At 45.9% G+C, this 24,240-nt stretch overlaps 1 protein-coding gene across 3 annotated transcripts in view; it reads left to right on the plus strand.

The window, feature by feature from the left end:
- The first annotated feature begins 2,461 nt into the window (after window positions 1-2,461).
- CDC25A (cell division cycle 25A) overlaps window positions 2,462-24,240 on the plus strand; it is a 28,640-nt gene continuing 6,861 nt past the window's right edge. The window contains exons 1-10 of one of the 3 annotated variants that reach the window (XM_034997099.1): window positions 2,462-2,659; window positions 3,660-3,733; window positions 5,260-5,302; window positions 5,993-6,029; window positions 6,494-6,595; window positions 8,385-8,504; window positions 11,235-11,369; window positions 11,907-11,981; window positions 17,372-17,542; window positions 23,849-23,947. In XM_034997099.1, coding sequence (XP_034852990.1) covers window positions 2,490-2,659; window positions 3,660-3,733; window positions 5,260-5,302; window positions 5,993-6,029; window positions 6,494-6,595; window positions 8,385-8,504; window positions 11,235-11,369; window positions 11,907-11,981; window positions 17,372-17,542; window positions 23,849-23,947 — 1,026 coding nt within the window. In that variant the 5' untranslated portion in view covers window positions 2,462-2,489. The remainder of the gene's footprint in view (window positions 2,660-3,659; window positions 3,734-5,259; window positions 5,303-5,992; window positions 6,030-6,493; window positions 6,596-8,384; window positions 8,505-11,234; window positions 11,370-11,906; window positions 11,982-17,371; window positions 17,543-23,848; window positions 23,948-24,240) is intronic. The other 2 variants (XM_034997100.1, XM_034997101.1) reach the window with 2 other exon arrangements.

Below are 24,240 nucleotides of genomic sequence, written 5' to 3' on the forward strand. Positions count from 1 at the left end.
CCTCCCAGTTCAGTGCAGGGTTCCTCCCGTACCATAGTGCTCCTCCAGGATTTCAGAGAGCATGCCTAAGTGAATGGGGGAAATGGTTTGGTGAAACTATGCTTCTCCTTTTGCTTCCATTTCACATTTCAGACATCAAGTTTTTATTCCAGTACTTGGACTTGCTGGTGGAAATGCTTCCGTATGTTAGTCCTCTTGGGCTGACCCCACTCGGGGAATGTCTACTCAGGCAAGGAGGGAGAGCTTTCTTTTTTTAGAAAAGATTTTATTTATTTATTTGTCAGAGAGAGAGAGCGCACAAGCAGGGGGAGCGGCAGGCAGAGGGAGAAGCAGGCTCCCCGCTGAGAAGGGAGCCCCATACAGGACTCAATCCCAGGACCCCGGGATCAGGGCCTGAGCCGAAGGCAGACGCTTAGCCAACCGAGCCACCCAGGCATCCCTAGAAGGGTGAGCTTTCAATTCCTTTATTTGACTCTGAAACAAATACCGATTGTATGTTTACAATGCACACACATGCAAAGTTTAAAATGTTTTTAAAGGGCGCCTGGGTGGCTCAGTTGGTTGGGCGACTGCCTTCGGCTCAGGTCATGATCCTGGAGTCCCAGGATCGAGTCCCGCATCGGGCTCCCTGCTCAGCAGGGAGTCTGCTTCTCCCTCTGACCCTCCCCCCTCTCATGTGCTCTCTCTCTCAGTCTCTCTCTCTCAAATAAATAAATTCTTTAAGAAAAAAAATGTTTTTAAAAAAGTTTAAAATATTGACAGTTGTGTTCTTGGTGATGGTAAAACTACAGATGATGTTTTAAATTGTTTATCTGTATTTTCTAAGGCTATAATTATTTTGTATTATTTGTGTAATGCAAATCCTTGAAAGCAAAAGCTTTTCAAAGAAACACTGAATTAAATGAATTTGATGGCTGGCCCTAAACCGAGGTAATGGTCATAATCTCCACCAGACACCTAAAATAAATACACCATCTAAATGAGCAGCGTGTCTGCTCTAAGCATGCTGTCTACAGACAAGTCCTCTCGCAGCCTGATTACTGTACCTATGCCTTTTATAAAATCATTGGATCTCGGACCTGCCATTGATGCAGGAGATATAAAAATAAATACGGCCACCTATAAAATGGGAACAATTCTTCCCTCATAGAGTTGCAAGGATTAAATAAATTAGTACAGATAAAGCACTTGGAACAGTGTCTGGCACATCAACACTATGTAAGTGTTAACTATTATTATATTTATGGCATTGCTATCTAGGAGCCACCCAATAGGGTAAGAAAGGGTAGAAAGGAAGGAAACGATTCTGAAAAATACAGTAAGAGCTTAAAATGGAGGTGAGCAATGAATGCAGAGTCTGGCAGCCTGTATCGCAGGGTTCAAGTCTGTTGGTCAGTTCGTGGCCAGCACCGCAGGAATGTTAAGCGTTTCGTTGTTGGGGCCTGGAGTTCGAGACGCAGAGTCCAGTCCTCGGGACATTCAGTTCCTACCCTCGTTACAAAATCGGGGCCTGGAGGTCCCGGGCGGAAGAGAGGGGCCTACAGTACCGCACGGTTACAGGTCGAGCCAAGGCTGGGCCCGGCCCGGCCCCCAGTGGCCAGGACGGCTCTCTCCAGGCTGCACGTCCCCTCTGTGTATGGACCTCCGGGAAAGGGCTACGCAGGAGTGGCCCACAACCGGTAAGAGGTGCCTGGACCGCAGTGCGGGGTGGGAACTACGCTTCCCAGCATGCAACGGGGCAAGAGAGGGCTCTCCGCCTCTACCCGCGCCTCGCAGGTTCTGCTGGGAGTTTTCATTGACCTGTGAGCAGCCCCCTCTCGTTCGGATCCGCTCCGGCCTCCTCTAGGCCCCGCCCCTTTCGGAGAGCGGGTGACCCCGCCGAGCCCCGCGAGCTGCTTCCTTCTTCCCCTCTCATTGGCCCAGCGTAGCTGCCATTCGGGAGCGAGGAGGAGAAGTTGCTTACTGATTGGTGGATTCCGTTTGGCGCCAACTAGGAAAGGGGGGCGGGGCAGCGGCGGTCCCTAGTGAGCAGCTATTACCGCGAAAGGCCACCTCGGCCGCGACAGCCCGGAAGGGAGGTGGAGGTCCGCTTGGTGCTCTGCGACCCCGGGTTCGGGCAAAAAAGGGAGAAAAGCGAAGAGAGTGTGAGCCCTGGCCTTGGCCTCGCGGCCCTGGCCGCTTTCTCTTACTGACCTGACGCGTTTGTTTGGATTTAATCTTCAGGTTGCCGGCGCCCGCCCGCCCGCTGGCCTCGCGGGGTGCGGGGGAATCACCCGTGCATGTGGCTGGCGCCTGCCGGGTCCGCACAGCCGCCCGTCCGCGCCGCTTGCCCGCGGCAGCCGCGTCCCTGAACCGCGGGGTCGTGTTTGTGTTTGACCCGCGGGCGCCCGCGGCGGGGCGCGCGGCCGAGGCCGGTGCCGGCGGGGTGGGGCGGGCGCGGCGGAGGCGGAGGAAGAGAGAGCGGGAGCCCTGGGAGGCCGGGCGCCGCCATGGAACTGGGCCCGGAGCCCCCGCACCGCCGCCGCCTGCTCTTCGCCTGCAGTTCCCCTCCCGCGCCGCAGCCCGTCGTGAAAGCGCTGTTCGGCGCACCAGCCTCCGGGGGCCTGTCGCCTGTCACCAACCTGACGGTCACCATGGACCAGCTGCAGGGGCTGGGCAGGTGAGGAGGGACTGGCGAGCGGTGCCGCAGGCCGCTGGGCTCCCAGACGGCTCTCGGGGGGGATCCGGCTGGGAAACGGGCCCGGAGCGGGGCGAGACCTGTCCGCCGCTCGTGGGCCGCCCGGCTGATTTGGGGCCCGCCATGTGCACCCTCACCCCAGGCGGAATGTGGGGCGGGAGAGGCCGTTCCGACCCTCCAGGGCCGCCCTCAGCCCCGAGCCGGGCCCGGTGGGGGGTGGGGTCGGCCCGGGTTCCCCACCTTGGCCACCCCTTTCAGATTGCTTTGTACTCTTCTGTCCCGATCCCAGGAAGCTCTTTGTAATCTACCCCACGGGGGCAAAGCGGACCCTTTCAGGCGCTCACTTCTACCCTTTGCTGAACCATCTCGAAGGATCTTAGCTTCCTGCGAGCTTTGTTCCTTCTCTACAGAGAGACATGGCATTTTCTTAACTGGAGTACGTGCAAAATCATCTCAGTTCCTTAGCCCGTGCACATTCCTGATGTCCACCCCTGCTTTCCTAAGGCCAGGCCTTTTTATTCAACTTTCCATCCTCAAAAGCTCCCTGGACTTTTCCTTATGGCGAAACATGCATCCCACGGTGTTTCTGGTGGAGCTGATTACCCTACAGTTTTGGACGTCCCATTTTCTCTGTAAGCACATGTCTTGTACGTTTTCCAACCTCTGAAAAGCAGGAACTTGTCTGATTCATCTTTCATCCTAGCAGGTACCTAGAACACATGCTCTCATTTCAGGAAATACTCCAACATCATAGTCCTCTTGTCTACAGCCTGACCCAGGCCTTGCCTACCCACTCCATTCTCATCTTTTATATTCAAGTGCTAACTGGGTGTTTTGGGTGGCAAAATGGGGTCTGTGGTGTGGCCTTAGAAGTAGATGGTTAAGAGCAGCCTGGATACTTGCTAACCTCATGGCCTGTCTCCTGTATGTAACCTTGCAATTAGGTTTTAGAAATACATAGAATTCTTTCTCATGCTTTCAGTGAATATGAACAGCCGCTGGAGGTGAGAAACAGCAGTCTGCAGAGAATGGGCTCCTCTGAGTCAACCGATTCAGGTATTCCTGTAGTCTTGAACATTTATTATGTGTTTACTACATGGGGATCAAAACTTGGGAATTTGTTGTAACATGCGCTTCACCTAGGAACTTAGTTTGGTGACTAGTTGAGACAGTAAACAAGAGTCATGGCATTCCGTGACAAATACCCTTAAAACAGGACAAAGGGGCGCCTGGGTGGCTCAGTTGGTTAAGCGACTGCCTTCGGCTCAGGTCATGATCCTGGAGTCCCTGGATCGAGTCCCGGATCGGGCTCCCTGCTCGGCAGGGAGTCTGCTTCTCCCTCTGACCCTCCCCCCTCTCATGCTCGCTCTATCTCATTCTCTCTCTCAAATAAATAAATAAAATCTTTAAAAAAAAAAAAAAAAAACAACAGGACAAAGAAGGCCCTATGGTAGTTTATGGAGGAAACAAGTGTCCAGTGTCTGCATGGAGGTGGTGCGTGCTTGATCTTGAGGATGAGTAGCTGGGTAAAATGAACTATAACACCAAGACCAGAAAAGCGTATTGGTTGAAACACAGAGTCAAATTATTGTTTCAGTGAACCTGCTATGAAGGAAATGGACCAGTGCATTTTACTCTAATTCATAAATTCATGGTTATATTTGCACAGATGCTTTAGGTTAGGGAATAAGAGCAAAGGTCTTAAAAATGTAGACTTTTTTTTTTTTTTTTAAAGATTCCAGTTATTTATTTGACAGAGAGAGAGCGAGAGAGGGAACACAAGCAGGGGGAGTGGGAGAGGGAGAAGCAGGCTTCCCGCCGAGCAGGGAGCCCGGTGCAGGGCTCGATCCCAGGACCCTGAGACCATGACCTGAGCCGAAGGCAGACGCTTAACTGACTGAGCCACCCAGGCGCCTCTTAAAATGTAGACTTCTTAAGAACTAGGGATAGGCTGCTTACTTGTGGCAGCGTGGCAGATGAGAGTATCAGAGCTAACACTTGACTTCCTGCAGTTATGTGGAGAGGTGTGCACTAGGCAGACGTTGGTGGGTCTGGGCCATACTGAGAGGTGTCTCCTACACCTTGCTCCCTTTGGTGAGATGAGCACCTTACTTGGTGTTATTTAAAGGCAATGAATACTTGGTTTGTCATAGGACTAATGTATTTTTCCAAACCCCCAAATTACACATATGATCTGACAAGATAAAATATTTTGAAGTCAGAACTATTCCAGAAAACCAGTACCTATTCTTTCCGTGGTCAGCACTCACAGAAAGTTACCTGGGTAATCTCTGAATAACCAACCAATCATCATAAGATTATGTTTAATTGTCACAACTTATTCCCTTGATGGTATTTGTAAGTAGGAAAAGGGGATTGGTAGATATACCATGAAAATGTTAAGACTTGTGCAGATAAACGAAGTTTTTGACAATCAGATAATGATGCCACTTTAATTCTGGCAAAAGCCCAAGCCTGAGTCTTGATTGATGGCTTAAGGAAGCAGTACTAGTAGTATTTTTGTTTTAATGACAAAATGGTGTCTCATGTATTATTTCCTGAGGTTTTATTATTTCCCACAGGCTTCTGTCTGGATTCTCCTGGGCCCTTGGACAGTAAAGAAAAGTATGTATTCACTGGTTTTAAAAATTTGTGCTTAGGAAAGACTTTTCTTAATTTTTTATTGAAATTCTTTGCGCTCTGGATGGGAGCCCTGGATTTAGCTGACCCGAGTAAGACTTGTGGATCCTATAAATAAGTCTGGTGCCTTTAGAGAATGAGTTGTTTGTGCCAGCAGTTTTTAGGACTTCCCATCCTTTATTTTAGCTGTAATTTGTGGTGTTCTCTTTGAGTCTTGCCCAAACCCTTACTTCACCCTCTGGCATCATAGACTTAAGAGAAATGTGGGGTTTTTTTTTTTTTTTTTTTTTTAAGATTTTATCTCTTTATCCGAGAGAGAGGAGGAGAAGCAAACTCCCTGCTGAGCAGAGAGCCTGATGTGGGACTCGATCCCAGGACCCTGAGATCATGACCCAAGCCAAAAGCAGACACTTAACCAACTGAGCCACCCAGGCGCCCCGAGAAATGTGTATTTTAAGAGAAGACCTGGGCTTGCTCTTTTTACCTAGAAGCCCAATAATGTTGGGGATGCTTGTGAGAACAGGACAGCCTCAGAAATCTGTTCTTCCATCTTGCCTAAAATGGGGATGTTTGACTAACCCCTTCCCAAACTATAGACTAAGACCACTGCATCTGCTAATATGAATACCTCTCTCTTGTTTTATTCTCATTGTTTACCTTCTGATCTCATTGCAGCCTTGAAAATCCCATGAGGAGAATAAGTTTCCTGCCTGTAAGTTAGTTCCCTTTTTATTTTGAGCTAATTCATATTATCTGTCTCCTTAGCTATCAGTATGACCTTGATGGGAGACCTTAATTTAGACAGCAAAGACTGCTTTTCCTTAGTCTTGTAAGCACTCAAAACGCCTAAACAACCTCACCTTCAGTTCTAACTACCAGTTAGATACAGGAAGTATTCTTTTTTTGCAAATGATATTTCTGGATTGATTTGGCACCCTAAATCTCTGCTGAGAGGGCTGTAGACCTACCTTGTGAGGTTAGGTGGGAAGCCATGTAGTGGGATCTCCTACCCCATGTTGTGGCAAGGTGGAACCCTGGCCACATTTCTTGGTTACCACCTGCAGTGTGTGAGGAGATAAACCCCACCCCCCCCCTGCCATTTTTGTTTTTCTTTTGAACCTGAGTTTCATTGAATTGTCATTTATGTACCCTAATGTCTTTTTTTCATTTTGACAGCAGAAGCTCTTGGGATGTAGCCCAGCTCTGAAGAGGAGCCATTCTGATTCTCTTGACCATGATGTCTTTCAGCTGATGGACCAGGATGAGAACAAGGAAAACGTGAGTGGCCTCAATGTACTAATGTAGGATAGAGGTAAAGCCAGAGGTGGCTTAGAGAAGTGGTTGGGCTGCTTTCTGGGAAACCAGACCTTCACCAAAGTCATGCATGGTCTCTGCAGTCAGAGAAACCTGGATTTGAATCCTGCTTGTGTGACCTTGACCCATTACTTCTTTTTAGGCTTCTTCATTTCTTTGTTCATAAAATATGAGTAGCAGTAACTTGTAGGGCATTATAGAATTAAATAAGATAATGTATATAAAGCATTTAAAGTGGTTCCTGGCAGGGAGGAGTTGCTCAGATGGTAGCCCTTAGGAGTAATTGTATCCATGAATACTTTATCCAGAAGGGTCTGCCCAGGCCCTGCCTCTTTATGCCCACCCTGGGATGAGTTGTAAGCTTAGGAAAAGGCTTCTTGGCAGTATTTGAAAGAACAGGGCCAACAAGTCTCAGGGAATCACAGAGTAACTGAACTGGTAGCTTAGAGGGTGAGCTTGTGGTGTTCCATCCAAAAGTCCAGGAACACCCTGGCCTGGCTTTTCTCTCATACCTGCCAGGTGCACTGCACAGGGTAAGCACCCAAAACAGTTCCGTGACTTGGCTCAGTTTTTCCAGCCTTCATTCTCACTATATCCCCATTTGATTTCTTCCCCTTTTCCATCCCCTGCTAAAATGCCACAGTTTATAATCCTTATCATCTTCCAGACTTCGTGTAAAACCTACTGCCTCCATGAATGCTCCCAGTGATTCCCTTAGCAACTTGTGAGTGGTTCTGAGGGACAATACATAAAGTGAGTTCCTGCCTTGAGTGCTTGGAGCACTGCCTCGGCGTGCGTGCGTGCGTGTGCGTGTGTGTGTGTGTGTGTGTACGTGTACTGCCTTCTACTGGACACACTGAAGCTGTACTGATGCCTGGTTTTCCCCTGAACGTGGCTTTTCCCAGGATTGCCCGCTTGGAATTTTGTTCTGGAGGGGAAAGAGCATAGATGGTGGTTAAAGAGCTCTTATGGTCTTAGGCACATCACTTAACCTGTACGGCCTAGTTTCTTCCTCATCTGTAAAATGGGGGTGATCGGTGATGGTTATATGAGTTAATGCATAGAAAGTACTTAGTCCTGTGTTGGCTTATACATGCTCTGATATTTGCTGAGCACTTCATCCCAAGTGAAGTGGCTGTTTTAGGTAGGTGGATTATAAGTGCTTTCAAACTTGAAGTAAATGGAATCATACAGAATGTATTCTGTCACTTCTGGCTTTCACTCAACATGTGCAATTCATTCATGTTGAGTAAAAACAGTAGTTTTCTTAATTTTCCATTGCTTTGAGTATGGAGTACAATAACTTTAAGTGGAAAATAATTACCTCCTGTTGGTAGGAAGAAGGTGGAAAATACAAAATCTTCAAACAAATCTAGAGTGAAAAGTTTTTGCTCCCATTCACGGGCAATTATATTGAAACCCTTTGCTTTAGATTTTAGGAAGTTGTTGATTGGATTTAGCTTATTAACTCAGTGTTTTGTATACTTGGCTGATATTTATGTTTGTGTCAGGAAATAGTCTTTGTGGTGAGAGAAAAAATGCTGCCTTGGAAGTCAGCTGTTGACAAAGTCTGTGAAATTCTTCGTGACACAGATCCAGTGTTGGAGTTAAGCTCAGAAATGGGTAAACCCTTAGTTTGGAGGCAATTACAAAGGTGAGCAGTGCCTGCTCCCTTGGCTGTCTCACCCGAGCTACAGCTGAGGCCCTGGTTTTCATGGACAGTGGAATATGTCTTGACTCTACTGTCTTGCAGGAAGCCTTTGAGTTTAAGAAGCCAATAAGACCGGCATCTCGTGGCTGCCTGCATTCTCATGGACTTGAGGAGAGTAAAGATCTCTTCACACAGAGGCAGAACTCTGCCCCAGCTCGGATGGTATGTGCCCTGGCTTTCACAGGGGAGTTCCTGATGGGAACAGAATTAAAGCACCTTCTTGAACTCGGAGTCGAAGACGCTGCAGTAGCTCTTGTTGTCTTTACCTTGACTTTGTCATTTGAAACTAGACTGTCACATTTTTTGGTGTTTTTGCTGTGTCTGGAGAGCAGACAGGCAGAAGCAGAGTGAGAGATGGTCTGTTTGGAATATTGAACTTGAGCAAGGAATATTTGACCTTGTCGATTCTGGGGAAATAATCTGCGGGCATGCTGGGTCATTCTTCTAAATGTGTGTACGGTGGGATTATAGGTCTTAAAACTTGCTCTTTCATAGTGCCTCCTGAGTGCTAAGAGGTACTTCCCAGAGTGGTTTTGTTCAGAGACAGCACTTGGCTTCTTCCAAAGGTGGTTTATTAAGAACTATTGGGGATTCCAGTGAACCTACCACCTGTGGGCTACTTGACAGAATTGGGGGCTACCTACCCCAGGGTTATTTCTTTGCCAGAAAGAGGCGTCACTGCTTCCAAAGTTGCCTACTGGTGATCTGACAGCTAAGGCTAGAAAGGCCCAACGAGATGACCACATTTGGTTTCCAGTCTTTCCTGGGAATTTGCATGTGAAAATACAGCTTTCCAGTCTGGCTTGTGGTCTGAGGTTCAGGTTCAGCCAGTATCATTGCTCTGTCTAGCATTTGCACAAAGCACTTCTATATATGTTCTCATAAGCCTGTGAAGTAGCTGGAGTTAACCCATTTTACAGATAGGGAAAGTCTGGTGAGGGAGGTTGGCTGATTTGTCAAAGGACACAGATAACAGAAGACCAGGATTTAACAAAATCTACTGATTCCCAACTACACAGTAATTCTTTTAAGTACTGGGTATCCAAAACTAAATATCTTTAGTGTGCCCTTGAAGACCACCCCATCGGGGTTTATTGTGGTCACCTAGCCTTCCCTAATTATAGGTGACTTGTCTGTCATTTGCTGTATCACATGTGCACTAGGGATCCCAGAACCTAGGTCACAAATACTGGTATTATAAAAAATTTTTTTTAAGAATTCATTTATTTATTTGTCAGAGAGAGAGGGTGTACAAGCAGGGGAACAGCAGGGGGAGGGAGAAGTAGGCTCCTGGCTGAGCAAGGAGCCTGATGGGGGACTCGATCCCAGGCCCCTGGGATCACGACCTGAGCTGAAGGCAGACGCTTAACTGACTGAGCCACCCAGGCTTCCCACAAATACTGGTATTCTAGTGTGAGCCTTCAGAGGGTGTCGCCCCATGATAAAGTTACCTGCCCCTTGGTTCTGCTAGCTGGAAACTTGCCTGTGTGCCCAAAGCATACGCAGGAGCACTTGGGGAGGATCAGAGGCAGCCTAGAACTTCTGTGAAGCAAGCTGGTGCCTGAAGCAGAGGAGGCTAGCTGCAGAGAGGATCCCTCCCTAGGTAGGCAATTGACACCGAAAATGAGAGGGCAGCTTAAGGATTAGTGCAGTTCTATTGCAAAAGGATTTGTGTCTTAAGGATTATTTGTAGGACTTAGGTTGAGACTGCCTCCTTACTGTGGGAAAAGATATATCTCTGAACATTTTTCCTGGCTTTGGGAAGCACCTAGAAAAGATATAATTCACTATCAGCAATGTTTGTATTAGTAATGTTTATCTCTAGAATTTTTTTTTTTAAGATTTTACTTATTTATTTGACAGAGAGAGAGCACCAGCAGGGGGGAGGGGCAGAGGGAGAAGTAGACTCCCCTCTGAGCAGGGAGCCACTTGGGGCTTGACCCCAGGACCCTGAGATCATGACCTGGGCCGAAGGCAGACCCTTAACCGACTGAGCCACCCAAGCACCCCAGCAATGTTTATCTCTAGATGGTAGACTTAGGAGCCATCTTTCTAAATTTCCTATATTAAATAATACATTAGTTTTATGTTGGGGGTTCCCCCCCAAACAACAACATAGTGTCACCTAGTGAGATACCCTATTTTTACTCCAGGAGCAGTTCTCTCTCCTAGGAGAAAATGTAGTGAGAGAAGCTTGGGCTTTGGAGTCAAACGGGTGAGCCATGTGGTCTTGTGGTAACCTCTCTTAAGCATTGGTTTCCTGATTTGCTAAATAAGTAGAAAAGGAGTTACTCCCCTTACTGTGTTGTGAGGTTTAAATGGAACTGAACACTTAAGATCATATCATAGTGTCCACTACACAGTAATTCCTCAGTTAAAAACAGCACTTGTCATTTAAATTCCAAGTCTAACAGACTAGGATAGACTGTGTAGAACCAAGGCACCCTTTACCGCTCCCCGCCCCTCTTCAGAGCTGGAGTTACATAAGCATTCTCTAAGCCATTCTGTGGGCAGAGATTCTATCTTCTCACCCTTCCTCATTGCAGCAGGTTATCCTACTGTATCACAACCCGCATGTTGATCCCTATTCACTGATTACAGTCCTCTGGTAAAGCAAACCTTGCCCTTCGTTAGAGGCTCTCCCCAGATCCCACTGTAAAGTGAATTGCTTCTGAGAAGAGGTTTTTGTGAAGGCTTCCAGGCCTGATTCTACTCAGGACTATGTGTAGACATCAAATCCTTTATCATCTTAGGCTGCATTTTCCTTTGATGAGTATCTGCTAAAATTTCACTTCTAATAAATACAATATGTTTTCCTCATAAAATCTAATGACCCATCCAAGAAAATCCAATCTGATCAGTTATTAACAAGCCGTGAATTCTGTCTTCCAGCTTTCCTCCAATGAAAGAGATGGCAGCGAACCAGGGAATTTCGTTCCTCTTTTTATGCCCCAGTCTCCTGTGACGGCCACTTTGTCTGATGAGGACGATGGCTTCATGGACCTTCTTGATGGAGAGAATCTGAAGGTGGTGTGTGTGTGTGTGTGTGTGTGTGTGTTCCTGCCCATTCCCCTAAGTATGCTGGGGAAGTCCTGTGAGAAAGAACAGCAATTCCCCAGGGCTTTGGGGTGGCTGATATTTTTGTTCTTTTGGTGAGAATTTATTGAGACTGCTCCTAGTCTAATTAAATTGAGGTGGAAGTGGGGCAGTTCTTCAAAAGAAGACGCCCAGAGGATCCTTCATACCCTGAAGGAGCTAACAGTCTATTTTGTACAAGAGACCTGGAACAAGAAGAGTAAAAGACGAGCTGGCGTGAAGCTGGAGAGCCAGAGGCTACCTCTTCACGTACCCTTGGGGTGGAAGGTGCTTTTAGTTGCACGTTCAGATGTCCGAATTGAGAAACATGATGCTCTTCTGACCTTAACATACTGGGCAGTGGGAAAGAGGAGTGAACATTAGAGGCTTCCTATCCAGGCCTGTCTGATACTCCTCAGGCAGAATCACACCTAATGCCTTCAAACTGTTAGTCTCTGCTGGATCTTTATAATAGTTTTTCTCTTTTAGAATGATGAAGAGACCCCGTCGTGCATGGCAAGCCTCTGGACAGCTCCCCTTGTCATGAGAAGAACGACAAACCTTGTAAGTTGTTCCCGTTGTCTGGAGAGAGCCTCGAGTAATTAGGCCTCTGGGACAGAGTAGACTAGACTAAATGGAAAACTAATCTTTCTCGGGGCACCTGGGTGGCTCAGTCGGTTAAGCGGCTGCCTTCGGCTCAGGTCATGATCCTGGAGTCCCGGGATCAAGTCCCGCATCGGGCTCCCTGCTCGGCAGGGAGTCTGCTTCTCCCTCTGACCCTCCCCTCTCTCATGCTCTCTGTCTCATTCTCTCTCTCAAATAAATAAATAAAATCTTTAAAAAAAAAAAAACTAATCTTTCTGCCCACATCACCACAGGGATCAAAAATAGTTTCATTTGATTCTGTCTTTGAGTCTATGGGCCTTTCCCTTGACTGGTCACTAGTGTTCTCTCATTAAAGAGAACTGTTTACACTGTTTCTTTAAGTTTTCTTTTGTCCTCATTGGTGTGTGAGGAAGTCTGGCTGATATATACACATGTAGTTCTTATTTTTATAATTTTTAGTTTATCCCGGCCATTCTTGGTCAAGTTAATGTCTTGTGTGTGTGTGTGTGTTAATGTCCTTTCTGTTCAACTCTGACCTCTCTTACTTTCTAGTTGAAGATCTTAGGAAAACATCTGCTAAATTGAATTCCTCACAAGTGACAGTGATTGATGGCACCTTTGTGTTCTAAGCTGTGGGTGCAAGTACGGATAGTCTGGGGATTGGCCCTGAATGAGGCTGAGTTCACAGGCTGGGGCCTTGTTCGGCCTCAAAACACAGCATCTCCCCTAGGAGCTATTGAGGAGTACACCTACGTGGGCACTCTGAGCTCTTTAGAGCTCCTGGTTGCAAGGTGGGGAGCTGGCTGTCCTCTGTCCCTGGGTCTCTGGCTCTCCTCTTTCTTCAGCTTGTTTGGTTGTTTTGTCCACGCTTTCCAACATTTGCACAAAGTCTGCCAAACATTTGGAACACTGCTTTATCTCTGTTTTCTGCTCAAAGATTCGCTTTACTACGGGTATTTTCTACATGGGGTTTAGGATTATTTCAGAGCTTAAGGGTGCTGAGAGTATTACCCATAGAAAGTTGAAGTTTATATCATTTTTATGTTTTTCCATTTCTCCTGTATAGACTCACCCACAGCTCATATTTAGGACAGATATTTGTGTTTCTTTTGCCTAGGTTAAGTTAGAATTGCCTTTGACCCAGCCAGGCATTTGGTTACAACTGTTACTGATAGAAGCACATCCTTGGATGACTACGTCATTGGAATGGGGTCCAAAAGTGGCCCGTGAGCTCTGTTTTGCACCTCTAAAGAGCCACCTCTGCCCCTCACGGCTTAACCTGCTCTGAGAGGTGGTCTGAGTTTGAGAAAGGGCAAGCGGCTTGCTGTGGCCACCAACATTGGCTTCAGCCAGGAATTTGAGGCGTCAGTAGATAAACTCAGTCTGTGCTTTCACATTGAGGCTTCCCTTCTAGCCGGTGTCCTTAATTACCCATTTTTATAGCCTGTGTAACATTGTCTTGTCCCAAATAGGGTTTGTCCCCACTGTCATCCTCAGCTACACCTTTGTGGGGTTTTTTGTTTTGTTTTAAGACTTATTTATTTATTTGTCAGAGAGAGCATAAGCAGGGGGAGCTGCAGGCAGAGGGAGAAGCAGGCTCCCCGCTTGAGCAAGGAGCCCAATGTGAGGCTCTATTCCAGGACCCTGGGATCATGACCTGAGCCGAGACAGACGCTTAACCAACTGAGCCACCCAGGCGTCCCTCAGCTACACCTTTAACTCAGTCCCCATATTAAAACCTGACACTTTAAGCAGTAAGACAGCAAGGAGTGGGTTACTTTGCCACATCTCCGTCGCAGGGTAGCAGCGGAGTTATGGAGCCCTCGATGGTGAAGCAGACCACAGCTTACCCTGTGTGTGTGGCCTTGTTAAACACACATGTATTGCCATGTGTATCCCATTGAACGGGTGGGCCTTGTGGGCACTTCAAGGGCAGGAATGTGCATCACCCTGGAAAGAGCCATGTGCTGTGAGCAAGTCAGGGGCCGATCCCGCAGAGAAGGCATGTTTGCCAAGGGTCTCACGGTGTGTGGGAACTTGGGGGGCAGGATGTATCGATTCATGAAAGAACAGTTCATCTGCATAGCCCTGTGAAGCTGGAGAACGGGGACATGTGGTGGGCAGGGGTGAGGTTGTGACGGATGCCACTGGTCTGCCAGTCTAAGGGGTTTGGATGGATTTTCCCCAGGGACGCTAGGGTTCGTTGAGTGTGACTGTTAACTGGAAGGGAGGAGGGGTCAGTTACAAACAGGGTACTTAGGAGCCTGTTGTGACTATGTGGCAAAGTGCTAAAGTGCTAATTTTCTGAATTACGGAGAGAGGAGGGAACAGATAGAAGGAATCATAAATTAGGAACGGGTGGTATTTAGGGGTAATAGTGGTAAAGAAGAAGTTATGACAATGACACCAAAGTTGTCAGTGGGAGAGACACTTTGTTTTTTTTTAAGATTTTATTTATTTATTTGAGAGAGAGTGAGAGAAAGTATACACGAGGGGCGGGGGTCAGAGGGAGAAACAGACTCCCTGCCAAGCTGGGAGCTCGATCCAGGGACTCCAGGGTCATGACCTGAGCGGAAGGCAGTCGCTTAACCAGCTGAGCCACCCAGGCGCCCATGGAGAGACACTCTTAAAATACATCCTCAATTTTGTTGGGTGTCTGTGTTTAAGTACATGGTGGGTAGAGAACCTGTGGTCTCCCATCTTCTCCATAGCGTTTGGGGTGGTAGAGGTGTGCCCTCAATTATGCAACCTTAGGTGAGTACAACCAAAGGTCAAGTGAAGTGATAGGACCTAGGGATCTGGGTTTAGACCCCGCCTGAGCCACCCACAAATGCAGACCTTGAGAGATGCATTTCATCTGTCTGCATGTTTCCCAGTTTGTAAAACAAGGAGTCTTGATTAGGGGAAGGACCACATTTATTGCTGGCTCTAACATCCAGGTAGTTGGAAAAAGACTTTTCAAGTATTAAATCTTTTTTTTCAAGTATCAAGTCTGAAGACTGTTTGCCTTTTTTTTTTTTTAATCTTTCTCATGTATTTATATTCCATATCATCTAGCACAACACTTGCCAAACAACAGTAACTCACAGACTTTCTATCAGTATATAGCCTATGGACTTCTGTTTCCATCAGGGATACTTTCAAACGAAGCTAGAAGCGAGGCTGGACCTGCACAGGGACACATCTTCACCTAGTGTGCAAACGCCTGGTGAAAATTAGATACTATCACAGTACAAAATCAGAGCCCCACACCCTTAGGTATACAGATAAATGGATATCCTTACATTTTTAAACTAGCACGGCCCTTGAACTATATATAAATATGGGACAAATGAACTATACTTTTGAGACCACTTACAAATTAAAGTAGATTAACATGCATAGCTATGAGGAAATGGACTGTCCCATTATATATGCTTTGACTAAATTTACTACTTTGAAAGACAAATTATGTACAGAGTGAGGAAGCTTGGGAAATGGCTATCAGTTGTTTTTTTTTATTTAAGATTTTATTTATTTATTTGACAGAGACTGCAAGAGAGGGAACACGAGCAGGAGTGGGAGAGGGAGAAGCAGACTTCCTGCCGAGCAGGGAACCTGATATGGGGCTTGATTCCAGGACCCTGGAATCGTGACCTGAGCTGAAGGCAGATGCTTAACGACTCAGCCACCCGGGTACCCCTTTAATTAGATTTTTTAAATTACCAATCGAGTTCTGGGACCCTTCACAGCGAGGACTTGCCTTGCACGGACACTTACTGCAGACTCACAATTGCTGGGCTGTATTGGAATTGTGGTTTCTGCCCTGGAGGAGTTCACAGTTCCCTCTGAGACTGTTGAAAGCAGTGAATTCTCTTCCCAAAAATGCTTCCAGCTTTTCTAGGTTAAAAAAAAAATCTCTGGGGGTACCTGGGTGGCTCAGTCGTTACGTGTCTGCCTTCGGCTCAGGTCATGATCCCAGGATCTTGGGATCGAGCCCCGAATTGGGCTCCCTGCTCGGCAGGAAGCCTGCTTCTCCTTCTCCTACTCCCCCTGCTTGTGTTCCCTCTCTCTCTGTCAAATAAATAAAATCTTAAAAAAAAAACCCTCTGGTCCTGCTTTTCAGAAAACATTCCATTAAAAGAAACTTCAGAAAAGTTAGGAGAAAATCCGTGGTCTCTGGGAGAGCTGGCCTGGGAGTGGCACACTCTGCTGGGGATTAACCTGAATGTTTTAAGGACGCATCATCGAAATTGTAGTATCAGCTTGAAAAGGAGCGATTTACTGGGGTATGAAAGGAGATTCTGCATGGAAGGGAAAGCCAGGCCAGGGCACACTGAGTCAAACAGACACACGAATTTAGACTGTCCCTACCACTGGTCGGAGTGGCTGCCCTAGGACTCTGGGAAATTCGTCCTAGAAAGACCAACTTTTGAACACAATTCTGAAGGCACTTGCTTCTCTGTGCACCCTGGCTCCTTGCAAACTTAACACCCTTAGCGCTATGTTAACACCTTATTGGCCCTGTTTTCTAGCACATTCAGCTACCTCCCACCTTTTCTGGAATTAGGTGGGGTATTAAGATCTGTTGAGCTACTCAAGCAAGGTGCAAGTTATCGAGAGGAGGAGGCAAACCAAAAATGTTTTCCCATCTAGAGGGTAACAATTATTTGACTCTTAGGACCCTGTGTAGACAGCTTTTGAGAGCGGACTGTCTTCTTCATCTCCGTATCATGTCAGCTGTGTACATGTTCGTTGGGCACCAGGTATTCGGTGGCTACTATGTGCCAGGCCCTCCAGGAGTCGCTGGGACTAGAGGAAGGGACAGTGTCTGTTTCCTGACTTAGGGTGAATTTTAAACCATCCCAGGAAGCCCTTGACCCATCCTCTTTACCGTCCAAGTGAGCAGGGGTTTTTGTTTGGTTTTGGTTTTAAGATTTATTTATTTTAGGGCGCCTGGGTGGCTCAGTTGGTTAAGCGACTGCCTTCGGCTCAGGTCATGATCCTGGAGTCCCGAGATCGAGTCCCACATCAGGCTCCCTGCTGGGCAGGGAGTCTGCTTCTCCCTCTGACCCTCCCCCCTCTCATGTGCTCTCTCTCATTCTCTCTCTCAAATAAATAAATAAAATCTTAAAAAAAAAATTTATTTATTTTAGAGAGAGCTCCAGCAACCGGGGAGGGAGGGGGAGGGAATCCTGAAGCAGACTCCCCGCTGAGTACAGAGCCTGACAAGGGGTTCAATCCCAGGACACTGAGACCATGACTTGATCTGAAATCCAGAGTCAACTGCCTAACTGACTGAGCCACCCAGGTGCCCCTCAGGTGAGCAGGTTTTAATGGAAGATGGGTCTCTTTTTCTTCCCCCGTAGGGCAATCGATGCAAGCTGTTTGACTCTTCTTCTACGTGTAGCTCCATCGCCCGGACAGTGTTAAAAAGACCAGACCGATCTCAAGAGGAGCACCTGCCCGCAAATACGAAGCGGAGAAGGAGCATGGCTGGAGCCAGTGCCGAAGAGGCAGCCAGTCCAGAGAAGCCCCAGGTGCCTTTTTGCTCAAGGAGAATGATACTGTATTCTTCAATTCTGAAATTTCCATTTGGTTCTTTTTCTTTGCCAAACTTAACTATTTTCCATGTGTTTCAAGCATGTTCCTAATTGGCTACTGAAGCATTTTTAGGATGGCTGCTTTAAAATCCTTACCAGGTAATTCCAGCATCCATGTTGTGGTGTTGGCTTCTATTGATTGTCTTTTCCTATTCAAGTTGAGATCTTCCTGGTTCTTGGTATGACAAGTGATTTTTCATTTGTATCCTATGTATTTTGGGTATTAATAAGACTCTGGTCTACGTAAATTTTCTGTTTAGGCCTCTGATACTGCAGGGATGATAGGGGTGGAAGGTCAGGTTCCCCAACATGGCCTCCTTTGACACGGTGGGGGCAAGCCTCATTATTGCTGGGCAGGAGTGGGAGTTCAAGGTCCCCACTAGGCCTCTGCTGACACCATCCCGGTGAGGTGGAGACTGGGCACTTCATTACAGCTGGGCAAGGATTGGACGAGTAAGCTCCCCGCTTGCTGACCGGGCATGGTGTAGGGCCATCATTTTTCCCTTGGTGTTTGGCTACGGTGGTGGTATTGTCTAAAAGTTTTCTGTCTTGATAGGTGGCCCTTTTCCTAGTCCTTTGGCTAGGGAGAACAGACTTTCCTTAGGGTTTGTTTCTTTGGGTTTGCTGCATCACTGTCTCCTGGTCTACTTGGATCTATAAATTTCCCGCTACTTTAAGTTTGTCTCACAACTGTGTAGTGTTTTTCATTGTATCCTAAGTGTTTTAATTCCTTTGTTTTCTTTTAATTCAGACCTATTGTGGCCTAATAAAAGTTTAATTTTTGTAAAAACTTTCACCTATACTCAAAAAAATATGTATCCTCTTTGGTGTCAAGTTCAGCATATCTAATTCTATCAAATCATTTGCTCATAGTTTGTTATGGTTTGTTTTCCTGTTATTTTGGAACTTTCTCTACTAATAATATATCAGGAACTTTTTTTTTTTTTTGAAAGATTTTATTTATTTATTTGACAGAGACATAGCGAGAGAGGCAACACAAGCAGGGGGAGTGGGAGAGGGAGAAGCAGGCATCCCACTGAGCAGGGAGCCCGATATGGGGCTCCATCCCAGGATCCTGGGACCATGCCCTGAGCCTAAGGTAGACACTTAATGACTGAGCCACCTAGGTGCCCCTATCAGGAACTTTCTGTAGTTCGGTACACAAATGTACATTATTTTTAAATAGCTGCATGAGAATCCTTGTTATGGATATGCTATTTTTCTGTTGATTAACATTTAGATTGTTTCTAGTGTTCAAACACTATAAGCAATTACAGTATTAGCTGTCCTTTTACGTTCATTTTGGGGAGAATAGGTGGGGTTGTGGGCAAAAGCTATGGACATTTACTGTATCCCCCCTATTTATTTTTTCTCTTTTTTCTTTCTTTCTTTCTTTCTTTCTTTCTTTCTTTCTTTCTTTCTTTCTTTCTTTCTTTCTTTCTTTCTTTCTTTCTTTCTCTCTCTCTCTCTCTCTCTCTCTCTCTCTTTTCTTTATTTCTTTCTTTTATGGGGGGGAGGGGCAGAGAGAGAATCTTAAGCAGGCCTGACCCAGGGCTTGATCTCATAGCTCTGAGATCACGACCTGAGCTAAAATCAAAACTCAAGAGTTGGACGCTTAACGATGTGGGACTCAATCCCAGGATCCTGGGATCATGACCTGAACCAAAGGCAGATGCTTAACCGACTGAGCCACCCAGGTGTCCCACATCTCTTCATTTCTTATTGACCATTAGCCATTTCTTTAGGTGAGTGACTTGTCTTTATAGAGTCGTGGTTCTCTGGGCATAAATCCTATACTCCTTTGCAGTGTTTATTCTATGAACTAAAGCCTTCAAAACATTATTGCATCCCAGCAATGATTACTTCATTTCTATTGTTTATACATTTTGGCTTGTATTCATAGATTTCCTGATTTTAAAACTATTCTTGCTTAATGAAATGTCATGTTTGGCTTATTTAGAATTGCTTTTATTAAACACGTTTTTCCTTCATTATACTGTCCTTATATCAGATTTTGGTATTAAGTTTTGGTATTAAGCATTGTAAAATAAACTGGAGAACTGCCCATGTTTTCTGTAGCATGAAAAGGTTTGAGTAACCACTAGTTGTCTGAAAAGGTTAGCTAAAGGGGTACCTGGGTGGCTCAGTCCGTTAAGCGTCTGCCTTCGGCTCAAGTCATAATCCCCATGGTCCTAGGATTGAGCCCCGCATCCAGCTCCCTGCTCAGTGGGGAATAAAAAAAAGTCAGCTAGACAACAACCATGAAAATACCTAGGCCTGGTGTTTTACGTTTTATAATCTGTTTTAGTTACCTAATACTTGATGAGCATTTTACTTTTTCTAATTAAAAGTGGAATTCTAGGGGCGCCTGGGTGGCTCAGTCATTAAGCGTCTGCCTTCGGCTCAGGTCATAATCCCAGGGTCCTGGGATCGAGCCCTTCATCGGGCTCCCTGCTCAGCGGGAAGCCTGCTTCTCCCTCTCCCACTCCCCCGGCTTGTGTTCCCTCTCTTGCTGTGTCTCTCTCTGTCAAATAAATAAATAAAATCTTAAAAAAAAAAAAAAGTGGAATACTAGGGGCTCCTCGGTGGCTCAGTTGGTTAAGCATCCAACCCTTGATTTCAGCTCAGGTCATGATCTCAGGATTGTAAATGGAGCCCCTCCTCGTGCTCTGTGCTGGGAGTGATGCCTGCTTAAGATTCTCTCTCCCTCTCCCTCTGTACCACCCCCTCAAAAAAAAAAAAAATCTAAACTAAAGGGCAGGAACATTTATGAAATTTTGCATTTTATACATGCCAACAAATTGCCTTCCATAAAGCTTCTTAAATATCCAGGAATATTCATTTCCTTGTACTCTTGCCATACTAGGGATTTACCTTTTTATTTTCTTAATAGCGTTTCTAAATTTTTTTTTTTAGTAGAGAAAAGGGTAGGGAACAGAAGGAGAGGGAAAGAGAATCTTAAGTAGGCTCCACACCCAGTGCAGAGCCTGATGTGGGCCTGGATCTCACGACCCTGAGATTATCATCTGAGCTGAAATCAAGTCAGATGCTTAACCAACTAAGCCACCCAGGCGCCCCAATATAATTTCTAATTGTCTCCAGTTTATTTGTTCAAATCTGGGTTGAAATAAGGTCTGTGCATTGCAGTTGGTCGCTAGTCTATTATTTGGGCTCCTGTGCTCCATCTTTTTGTTTCCTTCTTGAAATTTTTGGTTGAAGAACTCAGGCCAGTTGTCCTGTAGAAGTTCCCAGTCCTATGGGATCTTCTAACATTGTCTTCTATCCTCTGTATTGCCCATAAACCTAGACTCTAGGAAGGCTTGATCAGACTGGAGTTCCGTTTCTTTGGCATGACTATTTCCTGGGTGATTTGTTTACTTTGATCAGGCGGCACACCACTGGGCAGCCACTGATGATTATTGCCTAGATTTCATTTAACCAAGGTTTCAAAAAGTGATCCTGCAGTTCCATCATTCTTCATTTATTGGCAGAATGTTCCTACAAAGAGAAACTTCTGCGCATCAAACTCCTCTTTGGTCACCCTTGGGAAAGGCAAATGAATGCTGGATCTCTTTAAAGGGAACATACCCCGGGGTGCCTGGGTGGCTCAGTCATTAGGCGTCTGGGTCATGATTCCAGGGTCATGATCCCAGGGTCCTGGGATCAAGCCCCGCATCGGGCTCCCTGCTCAGCAGGAAGCCTGCTTCTCCCTCTCCCACTTCCCCTGCCTGTATTCCTACTCTCGCTATCTCTCTCTCTCTGTCAAATAAATAAATAAAATCTTAAAAAAAAAAAATAAAGGAGTGCTCACTTCGGCAGCACATATACTAAAAAAAATAATAAAGGGAACATACCCCCATAAATACCAGCTATGACCAGCAAAGAGCACTAGCAGCAGCCCAGAGCCCCTCATACGCTTCCCCCGTCAGTAACACTGATCTGAACTTAGCCACTGTGGCTGAGTTTTGCCTGTATTTGAACCTTGTATCCTTGGAGTCCTACTGTATATATTTCTTTTATGTCTGGATTCTCTTGTTCAGCATTATTTTTGTGAGAATCATGTGTTATATCTATCCATGGTTGAGTGACCCCCCCCCTTTTTTTTTGTCATTGCTGTATAATATTTCATCTCACGAACAGAGTACAGGTTATCTGTCCCATAGTTGATGTTTGGGTAGTTGTTCACAGGTTTTGGCAACTTTTTTTTTTTTTTAAGATTTTATTTATTTATTTGTCAGAGAGAGAGAAAGATCACAAGCAGGAGGAGTGGCAGGCAGAGGGAGAAGCAGGCTCCCTGCTTAGCAGGGAGTCCGATGCAGGACTTGATCCCAGGACCCTGGGATCATGACCTGAGCTGAAGGCAGCTGCTTAACCAACTGAGCCACCCAGGCGTCCCGGTTTTGGCAACTATTAATAAAGGTGCTATAAACATTCTTGTACAATTTTGTTTTGTAAACATACACTTTGATGTCTCGTGGAATTCTGGTCCTAGGCTAGTCATGTGTTTGGCTTTGGTAGACACTCCGCCAAATCGCTGTCCAGCATGGTTGTTCTCACAACAGTGTATGAGTGTCGCCCTCTGCATCCTTCCAGTATCCTTAGTGTTGTTCATCCCTTTAGTTTTAGCCGTTCTGGTGAGTGTATGGTGTCTGCGGTTTTAGTTTGTATTGCCCTAATAGTCATTTTTCTTGGTCCTGGATTTTCCTCTCTGTATTGCTAGTCCAAGTTATTGCCCATTTTTCTACTGGGTTATCTCTTATTTATGGGAGTACTCTATGTATTCAGAGATGAATCTTTTATTGAGAGATTGTATATCTTCCTCCTCTGGCTTGCCTTTTCTCCTAATACTGTTCTTTTGATGAACAGAATTTCTTGATTTTTTACATGTATTTCAGTTAATCAATCTTATTTATGTTTAGTGCTTTTTGTGTCCTGCTTAAGAAATCCTTACCACCCCATGACTAGCCCTTTTGACATGGCCTTACTAGTCTGGTAGCTTCCTTGCTACTATCAGAAGGCATTCCAGGTTTATCTTGTATATTTCTTGTCCCAACCTGGAGTCAATTACATCTTCAAAAAGCCCTGGTTTCTTTTCTTTTTTTTTTAAGATTTTATTTTTAATGGGGCGCCTGGGTGGCTCAGTCGTTGGGCATCTGCCTTCGGCTCAGGTCATGATCCCGGGGTCCTGGGACCGAGCCCCACATCAGGCTCCCTGCTCGGCGGGGGGTCTGCTTCTCCCTCTCTCACTCTCCCTGCTTGTGTTCCCTCTCTCGCTGTGTCTCTCTCTGTCAAATAAATAAAATCTTTAAAAACGAAAAAAAGATTTTATGTTTAAGTAATCTCTACACTCTATATGGGGCTCGAACTCACAACCCCAAGATCTAGAGTCGCACGCTCCACTGACTGAGCCAGCCAGGCATCCTCAAGCCCTGGTTTCTTTTAGTGGAAAATAGTATTCAGAGACCACAGTATTCTTTAGGAATGCTCATTGTACCTCTAGAGCTTCTCAGTGGACAGAGTGAAAAAATATTTATTTTAGACTTAGCCTTAATTTTTTTTTTTTTTAAGGATTGTATTTATTTGACAGAGACATAGCGAGAGAAGGAACACAAGCAGGGGGAGTGGGAGAGGGAGAAGCAGGCTTCCCTCCAAGCAGGGAGCCCGATGTGGGGCTCTATCCCAGGACCCTGGAACCATGACCTGAGCTGAAAGCAGACACTTAACGACTGAGCCACCCAGGTGCTCCATAGACTTAGCCTTAATTTTAATTCCCCTTTTTAAAAAAGGTAGGGAGGGGTGCCTGGGTGGCTCAGTCAGTTAAGTGTCTGCCTTTGGCTCAGATCATGGTCCCAGGGCTCTGGGATCGAGCCCCACATCGGGCTCCCTGATCGGCAGAGAGCCTGCTTCTCCCTCTCCCTCTGCCTGCCGTTTTCCCTACTTGTGTGTACGCGCACACTCTCTCAAATAAATAAAATCATTTTTAAAAATTTAAAAAATTTAGAAAGGGAAGAAGAAAAATTTAGTTTCAGAACATTTCAGTTAGACACTGAAATAATAGACTTCTAGTCAGTGACCTACTTTCTCTTTTTCATTCTAGATTCAATCAAGTAAGAAAAAGTATTTGCTAAATGTAGACATTTACATGTCACTCTCCTCCTGAGACATGTTCTAGGTGAATGTTTTCAAAAGTCCTATTCAGAATCCTGGCCTCATTTTCTACCTTTGATTTGTGATTTGTTACAGATTCTGCATCAGTCTTTATCCCTGGCATCTTCCCCAAAGGGGACCATTGAGAACATTTTGGATAATGACCCAAGGGACCTTATAGGAGACTTCTCCAAGGTAATTCTAAACAGACGCAAGGAGAGCTGCTCTGGCTATGTGATTGGGCTTTAGGGTGTTTCCTAGAACACCCCCCCTCAGCCTTTCTCCCTCCCTGGGGTGGCTCTTGCAGTGCCCCCAAGGGGACATAGTTTGAAGTTTTTAAAGATAAGGAAACAGACTCACGATCTGATGTATCTTGGTCCCTCTGGGACTGTCAGCCTTACTGGTACTGACCAGACGAAGTAGGAAGCCACCAACCAGCCGCCTCAGCTCCAGCCCAAAGGCCAGGCCCTCTGGGAACTGTGTTTCTC

Source organism: Mirounga leonina, unplaced genomic scaffold, assembly GCF_011800145.1.
Source record: "Mirounga leonina isolate KUSES-001 unplaced genomic scaffold, KU_Mleo_1.0 Mir_94, whole genome shotgun sequence".
Taxonomy (NCBI): Eukaryota; Metazoa; Chordata; class Mammalia; order Carnivora; family Phocidae; genus Mirounga; species Mirounga leonina.